The following is a 15,859-nucleotide window of genomic DNA, read 5'->3' on the forward strand; positions in this document are numbered from 1 at the left end:
TTCCCTGTGGGGGTGTGGTTTTCCTCTGTCCAGTGAGCACAATAACGCATGTGACGCACTTTCTCCTCACATCATGGGAGGCTTACACTCACTGGAGTGGTAATGATGCATGCATGGGTTTGAGAGCTAGGACACACACATAAATACACTCATACAGTACAAACAGATATTTACTGACAATACGAATGCGTTTATGTATGTGTTTGGAAAAGCAAATGTGTGTCTGTGTGTGAGTGTGTGGTAACAGGTTAATCAGTATCCTTTTGGTGGTTGGTTCTTTATGTTGCTGTCATTAATCTAATAATGAAATCCTCTTTCTGGTAATCCTGAAAACAATTAAATGCAATGAAGTTGCTGGTGGTGGAATGGAGACGCCGTAGGGACTTCCTGTGGTGACAGTGCAGAAGCCAAGACAGACAAGATTTCGGATGCATGGTCCTCACTCCTCAAGACTTCATTTGTACCCGCAACACAGAAGCTGTCCATCCTCATGGGACTAGGATTTGTGCTGTGAAATCAGCTCCAGATACAAAATACATTACATTACGTTTTTTCTCTGGGTTCCACAGAGGGTGGTCCAATCTGTGTTGGTGTTGTGTTGTCTCTTAGTGTGAAATAATAAGTAAAAAATACTTACTTTTTATTTTCCCTCTGAAAATCAACCAGATGAAGTAACTGTTGTTTGTCTCCCCCAGTGGTCAGATAAAGTAACTGTTTGTCCCCCCTAGTGGTCAGATAAAGTAACTGTTGTTTGTCCCCACTAGTGGTCAGATAAAGTAACTGTTGTTTGTCCCCCCTAGTGGTCAGATAAAGTAACTGTCCCCACTAGTGGTCAGATAAAGTAACTGTTGTTTGTCCCCCCTAGTGGTCAGATAAAGTAACTGTTGTTTGTCCCCCCTAGTGGTCAGATAAAGTAACTGTTGTTTGTCCCCCCTAGTGGTCAGATAAAGTAACTGTTGTTTGTCCCCCCTAGTGGTCAGATAAAGTAACTGTTGTTTATCCCCCCCTAGTGGTCAGATAAAGTAACTGTTGTTTGTCCCCCCTAGTGGTCAGATAAAGTAACTGTTGTTTGTCCCCCCCTAGTGGTCAGATTAAGTAACTTTGTCCCCCTAGTGGTCAGATAAAGTAACTTGTTTGTCCCCCCCAGTGGTCAGATAAAGTAACTGTTTGTCTCCCCACTAGTGGTCAGATAAAGTAACTGTTGTTTGTCTCCCCACTAGTGGTCAGATAAAGTAACTGTTGTTTGTCCCCCCCAGTGGTCAGATAAAGTAACTGTTGTTTGTCCCCACTAGTGGTCAGATAAAGTAACTGTTGTTTGTCCCCACTAGTGGTCAGATAAAGTAACTTGTTTGTCCCCCCAGTGGTCAGATAAAGTAACTTGTTTGTCCCCCCTCGTGGTCAGATAAAGTAACTGTTGTTTGTCCCCCCTCGTGGTCAGATAAAGTAACTGTTGGTTGTCCCCCCTCGTGGTAAGATTAAGTAACTTTGTCCCCCTAGTGGTCAGATAAAGTAACTTGTTTGTCCCCCCCAGTGGTCAGATAAAGTAACTGTTGTTTGTCTCCCCTAGTGGTCAGATAAAGTAACTGTTGTTTGTCCCCCCTCGTGGTCAGATAAAGTAACTGTTGTTTGTCCCCCCTCGTGGTAAGATTAAGTAACTGTTGATTGTCCCCACTAGTGGTCAGATAAAGTAACTTGTTTGTCCCCCCTAGTGGTCAGATAAAGTAACTGTGTTTGTCTCCCCACTAGTGGTCAGATAAAGTAACTGTTTGTCTCCCCCCTAGTGGTCAGATAAAGTAACTGTTGTTTGTCTCCCCACTAGTGGTCAGATTAAGTAACTTTGTCCCCCTAGTGGTCAGATAAAGTAACTGTTGTTTGTCCCCCCTCGTGGTAAGATTAAGTAACTTTGTCCCCCTAGTGGTCAGATAAAGTAACTTGTTTGTCCCCCCCAGTGGTCAGATAAAGTAACTGTTGTTTGTCTCCCCTAGTGGTCAGATAAAGTAACTGTTGTTTGTCCCCCCTCGTGGTCAGATAAAGTAACTGTTGTTTGTCCCCCCTCGTGGTAAGATTAAGTAACTTTGTCCCCCTAGTGGTCAGATAAAGTAACTTGTTTGTCCCCCCCAGTGGTCAGATAAAGTAACTGTTGTTTGTCTCCCCTAGTGGTCAGATAAAGTAACTGTTTGTCTCCCCACTAGTGGTCAGATAAAGTAACTGTTTGTCCCCCCTCGTGGTCAGATAAAGTTTGCCCCACCTAGTGGTCAGATAAACCAACTGTTTGTCCCCCCAGTGGTCAGATAAAGTAACTGATGTTTGTCCCCCCACGTGGTCAGATAAACAGTTTGTCCCCCTGGTGGTCAGATAAAGTAACTGTTTGTCTCCCCTAGTGGTCAGATAAAGTAACTGTTTGTCCCCGCCTAGTGGTCAGATAAAGTAACTGTTGTTTGTCCCCCTCGTGGTCAGATAAAGTAACTGTTGTTTGTCCCCACTAGTGGTCAGATAAAGTAACTGTTGTTTGTCCCCCCAGTGGTCAGATAAAGTAACTGTTGTTTGTCCCCCCCAGTGGTCAGATAAAGTAACTGTTGTTTGTCCCCCCTCGTGGTCAGATAAAGTAACTTTGTCCCCCCTAGTGGTCAGATAAAGTAACTGTCTCCCCACTAGTGGTCAGATAAAGTAACTGTTGTTTGTCCCCCCCTAGTGGTCAGATAAAGTAACTGTTGTTTGTCTCCCCACTAGTGGTCAGATAAAGTAACTGTTGTTTGTCCCCCCCAGTGGTCAGATAAAGTAACTGTTGTTTGTCCCCACTAGTGGTCAGATAAAGTAACTTGTTTGTCCCCCCAGTGGTCAGATAAAGTAACTTGTTTGTCCCCCCCCCCAGTGGTCAGATAAAGTAACTTGTTTGTCCCCCCCAGTGGTCAGATAAAGTCACTTGTTTGTCCCCCCTCGTGGTCAGATAAACAGTTGTCCCCCCCAGTGGTCAGATAAAGTAACTGTTGGTTGTCCCCCCCAGTGGTCAAATAAAATAACTGTTGGTTGTCCCCCCCAGTGGTCAGATAAAGTAACTGTTTGTCTCCCCTAGTGGTCAGATAAAGTAACTTGTTTGTCCCCCCAGTGGTCAGATAAAGTAACTGTTGTTTGTCCCCCCTAGTGGTCAGATAAAGTAACTGTTGTTTGTCCCCCCTAGTGGTCAGATAAAGTAACTGTTTGTCTCCCCTAGTGGTCAGATAAAGTAACTTGTTTGTCCCCCCAGTGGTCAGATAAAGTAACTGTTGTTTGTCCCCCCTACTGGTCAGATAAAGTAACTTGTTTGTCCCCCCTAGTGGTCAGATAAAGTAACTGTTGTTTGTTCCCACTAGTGGTCAGATAAAGTAACTGTTGTTTGTCTCCCCCAGTGGTCAGATAAAGTAACTGTTGTTTGTCCCCACTAGTGGTCAGATAAAGTAACTGTTGTTTGTCTACCCCAGTGGTCAGATAAACTAACTATTATTTGTCCCCACTAGTGGTCAGATAAAGTAATGGTTGTGTCTGTCTCCCCCTAGTGGAGGCAAGAGCAGGAGGACTTTGATTTGCAGCTGGAGCAGAAAGCTCAGGTGGAAGAGCGACAGGTTGCCGAGGGCCAGAGCGACGAGGGGCGGCGCGAGCTGAAGGAAAAGAGGATCCAATCAGACGAGTGGCTCTCGGTGATGGCCTTGCCCATGATGGCCACGCCCATGAGGGAGACGGACATGGAGCCCCTCGACTACGACCTGGATATCAGTCGTGAGGTACGTTCACCGATGGCCAATCAGGATCTGGCGCCGAATATTCTCCTATCAATACTCTCCATTATTGGTTGAATATTACATCTGTACACAAGTGGTTAAAGAGAAAGTTCAGTATTTTAAAACTTAATGTTAGGTGGTTTCTGAAAGTAGTCTATGGGCCTGGAGAAACTGCAATGCATGCTTGTTTGTTTTTGTATTATAAAATAATGAACTTCCCCTTTAATATTATGCACTCGTGTATGGTTTTGAATTAGAGGAAAGACTGTATGTAGTCTGCTGTACTCATACTACTTCCCATTCACCACATACAATGAACTGATGCTTTCAACTACAATCACATAACCTTGCCTTTATGGAGCCTCGTAACTACACAGAACCGCAAAGTATACATTTATCTAACCCCAACAGTGTGACCACCTAAACAGATGATTGGTGTATATTGTTCTAAGCCTGAGTACGGATTGGTTGGTTGACTGGACATCTTCACTATGATTTGGTCTATGTAGCTTTCCAAGCCCCAAAAGGTGTGTATCCCAGAGCGCTATGTGGAGTCAGACCCCGAGGAGCCTCTGAGTCAGGAGGAGATGGAGGATCGTCAACGCAGAGCAGAACGCATCAAAAACATCCTGGCCAAATCCAAGTACTACTGACTTAGTTTCAGCCATTCAGTTCACGTTGATACAATGAGGATGATGACGATAATAACACATTTGTTTTCTATCAATTCTCCTTATTGAGAAAAGGGTAACACTTTTATTTGGATAGTCCATCTGTAAATGCTCTACAGCAGGGATCATCAACTAGTTTCGGCCACGGGCCAGTTTTTTTTCTTGCGCGTATGGTCAGGGGGCCGGAACATAATTCCAAATCATTTGTGGACTGCAAATTGACTGCAAGAAGCCCAAACAGATACAACATTTGACTAAAACAGGATAATTTCGAAACTTGCTTACATTTCTATACAATCACATATATCTCTCATATATGCGTGGAAATAGTTTGGAACAGATTTCCAAAATGAAAATGACTTGGCGCTGATTTGCTGTTTTTTTAGTCTCGGGCCGCCAGCTGGGGAACCCTGCTCTACAGATTATAAGCATCATGTCTTGGGCCTTTCAGTAGCAACAGTATATCACATCATTTTCAACAAGGTATAGTCCATCTATGGATGTTCAGCAATCTGTAGACCATCAGCAGCATTTGAACCGAATGCCTTTAGTCCTTCAGTAGCATCTCTACTGTGTTTCATCATTACAACATGCAGATGGCATGTTACTGATCGTCTGTAGATGGATAGTTTGTAGAGCATCTACAGATGGACTATCCAAAGAACGTGTTACCTAGAAAGGAAAACATTAACGGTATCGCAAGCAACATAATGTCCCACCTCATGGGTCCCTGGATCCTGTGTTGGGTGAGCCTTGGCTGATTTGATACAAATGTACGAATTAAAACATGGGTTCTGAAAAAACGGGTTCTGACTTGAACCTGAAGCAAACTACAAAAGCTTTAGAACCCATTACAAAAAAAAGCTAACGCAATAATCATCCGTGTCCTAAATGGCATCCTTTTCCCTACACTCTATTCCCGACGAGCCTTGGTCAAAAGCAGTGCACTATATCGGGAATAGGGTGCCATTTAGGACACTGGTTTCCTTTTGTCCCTCAATGTTTTCCTTTGTTTTCGGTCTCTCTTTTCCCTGGTGTGTATTCCCTTTCCACCTTGTGTGTCAGTTTCCAGAACATACACCCGTCGTCTGGCGTGTCTGTCCCACTGAACTTCACTGATTTGGACATAGCCATGCAGCAGCAGGAGAGGATCATGACTGTGTCCCACGCCTTGGCCTCCGAAGCCTCCGTTAAGAGCAAGCAGTTCACAGGTCAGCTCATACATGCACATGCTTTCAACACGCACACCGCAAATGTGCATACCGCCCAGTTCACACACTCATAGGTGACTCTATGTATACAGCGCGTGCGTGCGTGCGCGCGCACACACACACGCACACACACACACACGCACAAACAAACCCTTTTCCCACTGAACTGCCTACAGTATCTTTAATACCATCATAACCCTTCATAAAAAAACACTCCCAATTCTAAATTGGCGTGAACAGAGAATCCTTTAATATTCCTATGCAGTGCCTTCAGAAAGTGTTCACAGCCCTTGACTTTTTCCACATTCTCTTGTGTTACAGCCTGAACAACAAAAAATTGTCACTGGCCTACACACAATACCTTGTAATGTGAAAGTGGAATTATGTTTTTAGAAATGTTTAGAAATGAGTTACAAATGAAAAGCTGAAATGTCTTGAGTCAATAAGTATTCAACCGCTTTGTTATGGCAAGCTTAAATAAGTTCAGGAGTAAAAATGTGCTTAACAAGTCACATAATAAGTTACATGGACTCTGTGTGCAATTATTGTGTTTAACATGATTTTTGAATGACTACCTCATCTCTGTACCCCACACATACAATTATCTGTAAGGTCCCTCAGTCGAGCAGTGAATTTCAAACACAGATTCAACCTTCGCAAAGAAGGGCACCTATTGGTAGAAAATAAAAATAAAAGCTGACACTGAATATCCCTTTGAGCATGGTGAAGATATTAATTACACTTTGGATGGTGTAGCAATACACCCAGTCACTACAAAGAGACAGGCGTCCTTCCTAACTCAGTTGCTGGGGAGGAAGGAAACCGCTCAGGGATTTCACCATGAGGCCAATAGTGACTTTTAATGGCTGTAATAGGAGAAAACTGAGGATGGATAAACAACATTGTAGTTACTCCCAATACTAACATAAATGACAGAGTGAAAAGAAGGAAGCCTGTAAAGAATAAAAAATATTCTATAACATGCATCATGTTTGTAGCAAGGCACTAAAGTAATACTGCAAAAAATGTGGCAAAGCAATTGGCTTTTTGTTGCACAAATGTTGCACGATCCAGGTGTGGAAAAAGCTCTTAGACTTACCCAGAAAGACTTACAGCTGTAATCGCTGCCAAAGGTACTTCTACAAAGTATTGACTCAGGGGTGTGAATATTTATGCAAATGAGATTTCTGTACTTAATTTTTAATAAATGTGCAGAAATTCCTAAAAACATGTTTTCACTTTGTCATTAGGAGGTATTGTGTGTAGATTTTTTAAGTCCATTTTGATTTCAGGCTGTAACACAACAAAATGTGGAATATGTCAAGGGGTATGAATACTTTCTGAAGGCACTGTAAATATCTAGCAGGAAACCGAGGCTATCACTGTGCTGTTGATATATAGCCTCCCTTCAGAGAAGCCAAACTAGTTCACAGTAAAGTATTTAGACTTACTATTATGTGTGTTGGCAGAGCCTGCATCCTGATTCTCCCTTGTGCACTTGCACACTTTCTCGTATGGATTTATCAATGGTGGAAACTCCCTCCAGCCAATGCTTACATCAATTCTATGACACTTGAGTGTGCAAGTGCGCACATAGTCTGAAGGGTACAGCACACTCCGGGGTGAAGTTTCCTTAGGTACAGATCTAGGATCAGCTTTCCCTCCACCAATCATAACCTTAACACACTAGTGGGGAATATGCTAAACTGACCCAAGATCGGTGTCTAGGGGCAACTTCACCATACAGCACAGTAACCGGACCCTCTCTCATTGTCTCTGGTTGTGCAGAGAGCGAGATGCTGGGGAGATGAACAGATCTAGTGAAGGTACACCGCATCTCCTCTGAGTGTCGTGGCCTTAAGATGCCTATGTGATGTTTGTGGTGGCATATCTGTAGTCTTTAGGTGTCATTTCTGCTCTCACTAGATTGGGTGTTTTGGTGGTTGCTTTTCTGAAGTGTGGTGACTTTTTCGCGTCCAAATGTTCTTGGCTCATGTGTTTTGAATGTGGAAAGGTTGTGCCTCATTGTTTCCACACATACACGTTTGGATAATACTTGGGCTGTTTTAGAAAGATGGTTTAACTATAGAGACATCAGAGTCTTTCACAAAGTCTGTATTTTCAATGTCATGAGTGTTTTTCTCCCCCCCCTTTCCCCATTTCAGCCAAAGCTCAGCTGAGCTCTGACTGACTGTTGACTCAGGCGCCAACAGGACCTCCGTGTGGATGAAAATTGTTTGTGGAGTTCACTGACAAAAGCAAAGTGATTTTGTATTAGGCTTTTTATTAGAGCTAAAACAATATGCTTTTTTTTAAAGAACCAAAAATTGTTATTTGAAACTCGAGCATTTGAAACCACACTGCGTGTACCTAATGTTAAGGTTGAATTGGAGTTGTTTTTACATGCTTTTGCACTTTTATGGCGTGTTGTGTGTGATTATTAACACCTACTAGTTTTTGCAATAGAGAATAATTAGCTGTTTTTTTGCAGTGTGGTCTATATTTTCAACAAAAATTAAGTTCAAAGCAATGTTTTCTAAGGTCGCAGATAGGGAAATGTATTTATTTTGAGTAATGAAAGAATCTTGCACCAAATGTTACTTTTTGTAGCTCAGCAATGCCACCTAATGCTTTGGCCAATCAACTGTATTGTGTAATTTAAAAAGGAAAGAAACCATACTGGTGTTTTATTGAAATAAAGGTTTTAACAAAACATGGTGTCTTGTCTTTCTCACTATTTACGTTACACACTCTTATACTTTCCATGTGGATTCAATGTGTCATGAATGTCAAATGAACTCACCAAAAATAGAAACGCAACATGCGACAATTTTACAGTTCATATAAGGAAATCAGTCAATTGAAATAAATTCATTAGGTCCTAATCTATGGATCTCATGACTGGGCCTATCAGAATGAGTTTTACCCCACAAAAGGGCATTATTACAGACAGAAATACTCAGTTTCATCAGCTGTCCGGGATCAGACGATCCCGCAGGTGAAGAAGCCGAAGGTCTTGGCCTGGCGTGGTTACGAGGACGGTTGGACGTACTGCCAAATTCTTTAAAACGACTTGAGACATATGGTAGCGAAATGAACATTCAATTCTCTGGCAACAGCCCTGGTGGACATTCCTGCAGTCAGCATGCCAATTGTAACGGCCTTTTATTGTCCCCAGCACAATGTGCAATGATCATGTTTGTTCATATGCCACACCTGTCAGGTAGATGGATTGTTTTGGCAAAGGAGAAATGCTCACTAACAGGGATGTTGAGAAATAAGTTTTTTGTGCATATGGAACATTTCTGGAATCTTTTTCACCGCATGAAACCAACACTTTACATGTCGCGTTTGTATAGTTGAACTATTTCCTCATCAGAATTCAGAGAGAACTGTGGTGCTTCAGTTTGTCATTAAGTACCTTTTATTACTGATGGTGAGACATAGAACAGGACTGTAAAAGAGCTATCGAGCCAATAGGTTCAACCCCATTTCATTCAATACAACTTAACTAAAGCCTTTGCTTCATCTCAGATCCATTAAAAACACGTCAGACCAGTCCCTCTTCCGGTTAGGAATTCCTAAAAATTTACAAAGAAATAATGGGAAGAATCTGTCTCAATCGACGATTACGTCACCTCCTACAGTAGTAGTACACTACTGCTCAGCATTGAAACATTAAAAAAACAATACATTCTTAAACCACGAAGTAACCAAGTATCTAGTACTTCAGAGACAAAAGAACGCATTTACAAATCTGTGGTTCGACATTAGAAAAAGTGATTTAGTTTTTCGCCCATTCTTAGGATGACTTCACAAAGGCCATTTTGTGTTTCTTGTCTTCTACACTGGGCTCTGTCCTGCCGTTTGGGCTCTGTGAGGGGGATTTCTCCGGTAACTCCTGGTTTTCCAAAGGGCTGTCTGGGGCTTTGGGACTGGCTGGTTGCTCTGCTTTGCTTTGGCTCTCTGCAGGTGGGGCTGGGTCAGGCTGGGGGGGGGGACAACAGAAGAGACAGACAATTCATATCTGAAGACTGGGTCAACACGCAGGTGTGTACATGCCTGTGACTGGAGCCAATCACAAACAGTCTTACAGACAGAGCAACACATTTTGATGTCGAGGAACTTAATCTGCTGTCATTAATCTTACATGCAATTGAAAATATACAGGTCCAATAAGAAGCACTGCCCCTAACTAAGATCTCAAAATGTAGATCATCCATCAATCAGTATTACATCACGATCTAATCATGTCATTCTAGCCTCACCTAGCTGTAACAGGCCAGGGTTGTGTTCATTAGGACAAACGTTTTGCAACAGAAAAAGAAAACAAGCGTTGCTTTGTACCTCGCGCTTCAGCCATGCAACACCATAGATAATATGAGCCTCTATGCATCAGAATGTAACAATTTTTCGGCTATCTTTGCTAGGCCCAGTTCTCAACCATCAACAGGAGCTTATGGCAGAAGGGGCATGCACGCTCTGTGTCGATGTTCAACCCCTCTATCCATGATCTCACACCTCACTGAAGCCCAGGCCGACGTGTCTCCTGTTTCTGCCCGACAGCTTCCCGTCCAGCCCCTGCTGGTACTGCAGCTCCAGCTCAGAGTTCATCCTCCTGTCCTCCGCCCCTGCAGAGGACAAGCTAGTGAAACACCAATCATACCCAATACAGTGCTATCAGGTCCGAAACAGTACTGTATTGGTATGGGATAAGATTACATTAAATGGATACATCCCTAAGTAAAGGATGATCGAACGGAGTGTGGAATAGGGCTGTCACGATACCCTAATATATCATTCAAAGAGGGTTCCTCACCACTGCGGACATGGGACGTTGACTTGTGATCTCCAATGACTAGGCGTCCAGTGTGCTCCTTCTGCAGAAACAAAACACAGTAAACGTTGGATTCTGGAATATCACAGTTCTGTTTCTCCTATGACAAAGCTGTATGGATAAGGTGTAGCCTACAATACAATGGTGGCTCAATCTAATACTGGAATAGAGGCAACAGTCACAAGAAAAACATTTGTCCAGCACCAGATGTTTAACATATTTGTTTTGCCCGAAACTGGCACACTTGATTCAACTAGTCAAGGGCTGGGTGATTCGTTTACATTGAGCCAGGTGTGTCAGTGTAAGGGCTACAACAAATGTGAACGCCTAGTGGTCCAGAAGAGCGGGGTGGGAAACCTTGTACTAGTCTACATAGAACATGACCAAACCTTCCCTGCACCCATCAACCGCAAAAACTTCTGCTTTCTCTGATTGTCCCCCAGATCTGCAGCTTCCCATGGTGTAGGTCCATCCTGCAAGAAACCAACACCGAATTGGCTACAGTACACAGCGAATGGGATCCCAGAATATAGTCTAGGTCTATTGCACCTTAGCCTCAAAGATCAAACTGCCAAATTAGCTAAATCACATCTTAATCTAACGTTAGCTAATTACATCATAGGCTTAGTAGTAACAGCATTGAGTTGATTCGTTTATCAAAAAATACATTTCTAATTATTGCCTGGCTGGCAAGCATAATGACCTGTCAATCTGGCCACCTAACATGGTGACTAAGTTAAAAACGAACTACTTAAAAAAAAAATGATTTGTTGACTAACGTACAGTAACGTGGCTATTTATACTAGGGGTTGTTTACAATTAATGAACTAAGTTAGCTAGCTGTTTTACCAACGATTTTTATAACTGGGTTTACTCTGTAGTTATGGCTTTGTTGGGTTAGTTATGAGGACGCAAACTGGCTGCATGCTTCTCTTTGCTGAAGCCAACCAGACGGGCCTTGCTAGCTACCTGAACCGCAAGGTAGTCGCGTTCAATGACTTCAGCTAGCTAGCTATACAGTTAACCTACTTCACTTGGAGAGCCAGGTCTTTTTGTCCCGTGTCGATTCCCTGGAGAACTCATTTTCACAGCAATGCTTCAGCTAGCCAAGTCAAAAATCTTGACATAGCCGTTCAGACTGGCTAGCTATGCTACTGTCAACAAATAGCAAAGACCTGTGGCTGCGGTGTGTGAACCCGACCGGAACAAAGCGATTCGAACTTCCGGCTGCAGTGCTTTGATCTTCTTCTTTACATTTTTATGGCAGACTACCCCTATTGGTGTATTGCCGCCCACCTACTGTACAGGGTATTGAAACAAAACATATTCCATTGCGGGAAGAGGGGCTGGTGACCCGACATAATACAAAAAAATATATATCAAACAACCATCCCACTTCTTCAATCACAACCATGCTCAGGTGCATGTGTGGACAGAGCATTCATCAACAGGATTCCTTGTAATGCCTCTGCAGAACAAACGCTCAGCCGCACTAACAATGATGCCTATTTTCTCACATTTCCTCTCCGTTTGCGCTGTGGAGTTGATAACCAAAGTAATAAACGCTACAAAGTCCACCTTCTTAACATGTCAGGATCCCTCTGTTGACAAGGAACATCATCTTGTGTGTCTGCTCCTACAACCATCACATCTTCAACCTTACTCCTTACTTCCACTCTTCTCAATACCTCCAGATAATAGACATTTACGGACAGCCTTTTCTTTGTGAGGGGGGGGGACAGTTAAACTTAAATTGGAATTCCACCACTTTTCAACGTACTATTCATCATCTCCAGCACCAATACCATTATCTATGTGAAAACAGCAGTTCTACGCCCTGTAGAACAAATAAGAAGAAAAGGTCCTGAAAATGCCTGATGTCATCAAAAGTAAAAACAGTACAACCTAATGAAAAAAAATGCAATGTGTTTATCCTACCTGAAAGGCCGCTATATCTTGTAATTTGTCATACTATCTCTTTCCTACAGTAGGTAGCCCAGAGCCATCTCCTCGTGATATTCCTCTCTAGTTTCAGAATTCATTGATTGGCAAATGTTGAATCAAATCAAATGGTATTGGTCACATACAAGTGTTTTAGCAGATGTTATTGCGGGTGTAGCGAAATTATTGTGTTTCTAGCTCTGACAGTGCAGTAACAAGTAATATCTAACAATTGCACAACATATACCCAACACACACAAATCTAAGTAGAGGATGGCATTAAGAATATATAAATATATGGACGAGCAATATCAGAGCGGCATAGACTTAGATACAGTGAATAGTAAAGAATACAGTATATACATATGAGATGAGTAATGCAAGATATGTAAACATTATTAAAGTGACTAATGTTCCATTTTATTAAAGTGGCCAGTGATTTCAAGTCTATATATGTTTAACAGTCTGATGGCCTAGATGCTGTTTTTCAGTCTCTTGGTCCCAGCTTTGATGCACCTGTACTGACCTCGCCTTCTGGATGGTAGTGGGGTGAACAGGCAGTGGCTCGGGTGGTTGTTGTCCTTGATTATCTTTTTGGCCTTCCTGCGACATCGGGTGCTAACCAACATCAACTAGCCCACAAAGTTTTTAGTTTTATAACAATAAACAGTGAATGTTTGGAGTTATTATGCTTGAAAGTTGCTATTATCTTGGTGCTTAGAGCCAAACAATGACTTTTCCCAGTGGCAATAAGGCTCCTAAATGATTAGTAGGACCAGCAGGTGACCGCTAGCCTACAGCATTTTAAAAAAAAATGTAAGAATCAATATAATTATATAATATATCCAGTAACAGTTCAGATTAAATAGTATGTTAGTACGCTTGCAGTTCAATTGCAAAATTACTGATCATAAAATAACAGATTTAAGATAGAATGATGATGTAGATCAAACCAGATGAGTTCAGAGGAGAATTAACATCCTTTGAGTGAATTTACTGGGGTAAGTAATAACAGCCAGAGTTGATTATCTTGTTATGGCACAAAAATCACAAACACGTGAATGCTGATGAAAAACAAAATAAACACAATTTCATTAGATTAAGAGCGCAAAGATTACACCTATTCTCCACAGCGCCATGCGGCCACATTAATCATGATATGCTCTCTTTCATGGTAATTTCTTTGTAAACCAACAGAGATACTGTGGAAAACGACGGCCATAAAATGAATGATGCATTGCTGAAGGATTCCTTTGGTCATTGTACCCTCTAGTGGTCAAGATAAAGTGCAATCCCTACCAAGGAGTATGAATTAGTGGTACATGAGCCCACATTTTAGTTTTAGCCCAGCATTATCACACCTGATTCTAATCAAGGACATGTTTGGTTAATTCGTTTTTTATTTATACTGAAAAGTATGCAATGGTGAATGTATCAATAATATCTGTCTCACAATTCTCTTATCACCCTGACAGACATTCCAAAACAAACGACCACAAATTTGATTTGTCACATGCGCCGAGTACAACAGGTGTACACCTTACTGTGAAATGCTTACAAGCCCTTACCAACAATGCAGTTAAGAAAATAGAGTTAAGAAAATATTTACTAAATAAACTAAAGTAAAAAAAATACAACAAAATAAAAAAGTAACACAATAAAATAACAATAATGAGGCTATACAGGGGGTACCGGTACTGAGTCAATGTGCGGTGGTACAGGTTAGTCGAGGTAATTTGTACATGTAGGTGGGGTAAAGTAACTATGTATAGATAATAAACAGCGAGTAGCAGCAGTGTCAATGCAAATAGTTGGGGTGGCCATTTTATTAATTGATCAGCAGTCTTAGGGCTTGGGGTAGAAGCTGTTAAGAAGCCTTTTGGATTTAGACTTGGCGCTCTGTTACCGCTTGCTGTGCGGTAGCAGAGACAACAGTCTATGACTTAGGTGACTTGAGTCTTTCACAATTTTTTGGGCCTTCTTCTGATACTGCCTACTATATAGGTCCTAGATGTCATGAAGCTTGACCCCAGTGATGTACTGGGCTGTACGCACCACCCTCTGTAGCGCCTTTCGGTCGGATGCCAAGCAGTTGCCATACCAGGCGGTGATACAACCGGTCAGGATGCTCTCGATGGTGCGGCTGTAGAACTTTCTAAGGATCTGGGGACCCATGCCAAATCTTTTCAGTCTCCTGAGGGGGAAAAGGCTTTGTCGTGCCCTCTTCACGACTTTCTTGGTGTGTTTGGACCATGATAGTTTGTTGGTGATGTGGACACCAAGGAACTTGAAACTCTGGACCCGCTCCACTACAGCCCCATCGATGTGAATGGGGGTGTTTGGCCCTCCTTTTCCTGTAGTCCACAATCATCTCCTTTGTCTTGCTCACGTTGTTTTTTCTGTTTTTTAATTTTATTTTTTAACGTTGAGGGAGAGGTTGTTGTCCTGGCACCACACTGCCATGTCTCTGAGGCTGTCTCATCATTGTTGGTGATCAAGCCTACCACCGTTGTGTCATCAGCAAACTTAATGATGGTGTTGGAGTCGTGCTTGGAAACGACTCCAACACAAAAGGAAAATAAATGCATGTTAGAGAATTCCCTTCTCTAATAACGTGAAAACATCAACACCATACTTTGAACAACAGCCGTGTGAGTTTCCTCAATACGCTTAACTGTTTGATCATAACATCATCATTCAAATCAAATAAAACCAAACTTTATTTACAAAGAACGTATTACAAATATAAATATCTGAAGCCAACCACATGAATGATCTAGAGTTGATTTCCTTTTCTAACAGTGTTGTCCATATCCTGCCTTTTTATTCCCAACTCCTGATAGATCTCTGTCAGAGACAATGGCGTCGACGAACATGGTAGCCTCACCTCAAGCACCTACAAAACTCTGCAGGTTTCCTACCGGAGAGAAGGAAAGAAAGACACAGACTGAGAGGGAGACATGGAGGGGTCTTAGTGAGATTGAGATGCTGGGCGACCCGTCCTCCATTACCGAGGATACTTCTCGCTGTTGTTCAATCATTAGTGAATAAACTTGACAAACTCAGAGCGAGGATCTCCTTCCAGAGGGACATCAGATGCTGCAACATACTCTGTTTTTCAGAGACTTTGCTTTCCACTGACCCTCCAAACAGATTATATACAATCAGCGGGTTTTACAGTTCATCGAGCGGATAGGAAGCAGGGTTTCTCTGGCAAGAACGAAGGTGGTGGTGTCTGCTACATGACCAAGTGGAGCGATGGAAACATACAGGAACTTGCGAGCTTCTGCTCTCCCTACTTGGAATACTTGGTCATCAAATGTCACCCCTTTTACCTTCCGAGAGACTTCTCAGGGATTATCGCCATGGTGTACATCCCGCCCCAAGCCGACACCGAAAATGCTCTCAAAAATGATCTTCATTGGACCCTGAACAAACTGAAGA

General features: G+C 42.3%; 2 protein-coding genes across 16 annotated transcripts in view; one reads left to right on the top strand and one right to left on the bottom strand.

Moving 5' to 3' along the window:
- The window catches only part of LOC106561057 (pleckstrin homology domain-containing family A member 7), a 172,360-nt gene extending 164,010 nt beyond the window's left edge, over positions 1-8,350 (top strand). For 13 of the 15 annotated variants that reach the window (XM_014124644.2, XM_014124646.2, XM_014124647.2 and 10 more), the window contains 4 exons: positions 3,534-3,758; positions 4,265-4,398; positions 5,492-5,637; positions 7,803-8,350. In XM_014124644.2, the coding sequence (XP_013980119.1) occupies positions 3,534-3,758; positions 4,265-4,398; positions 5,492-5,637; positions 7,803-7,828 (531 nt within the window). In that variant the 3' untranslated portion in view covers positions 7,829-8,350. Of the gene's footprint in view, positions 1-3,533; positions 3,759-4,264; positions 4,399-5,491; positions 5,638-7,425; positions 7,464-7,802 lie in introns of all 15 variants that reach the window. The other 2 variants (XM_014124645.2, XM_045688086.1) reach the window with 1 other exon arrangement.
- Positions 8,351-9,042: 692 nt separating this feature from the next.
- smap (Small acidic protein) lies at positions 9,043-11,686 on the bottom strand. Its single transcript, NM_001140647.1, is given in 5 exon segments — positions 9,043-9,625; positions 10,159-10,268; positions 10,457-10,517; positions 10,864-10,947; positions 11,504-11,686. Coding segments are annotated over 5 exon segments (495 nt in total). The 5' UTR covers positions 11,558-11,686; the 3' UTR covers positions 9,043-9,439.
- Positions 11,687-15,859: the final 4,173 nt, after the last annotated feature.

The sequence above is a fragment of the Salmo salar genome, chromosome ssa10 (assembly GCF_905237065.1).
Source record: "Salmo salar chromosome ssa10, Ssal_v3.1, whole genome shotgun sequence".
Lineage (NCBI taxonomy): Eukaryota > Metazoa > Chordata > Actinopteri > Salmoniformes > Salmonidae > Salmo > Salmo salar.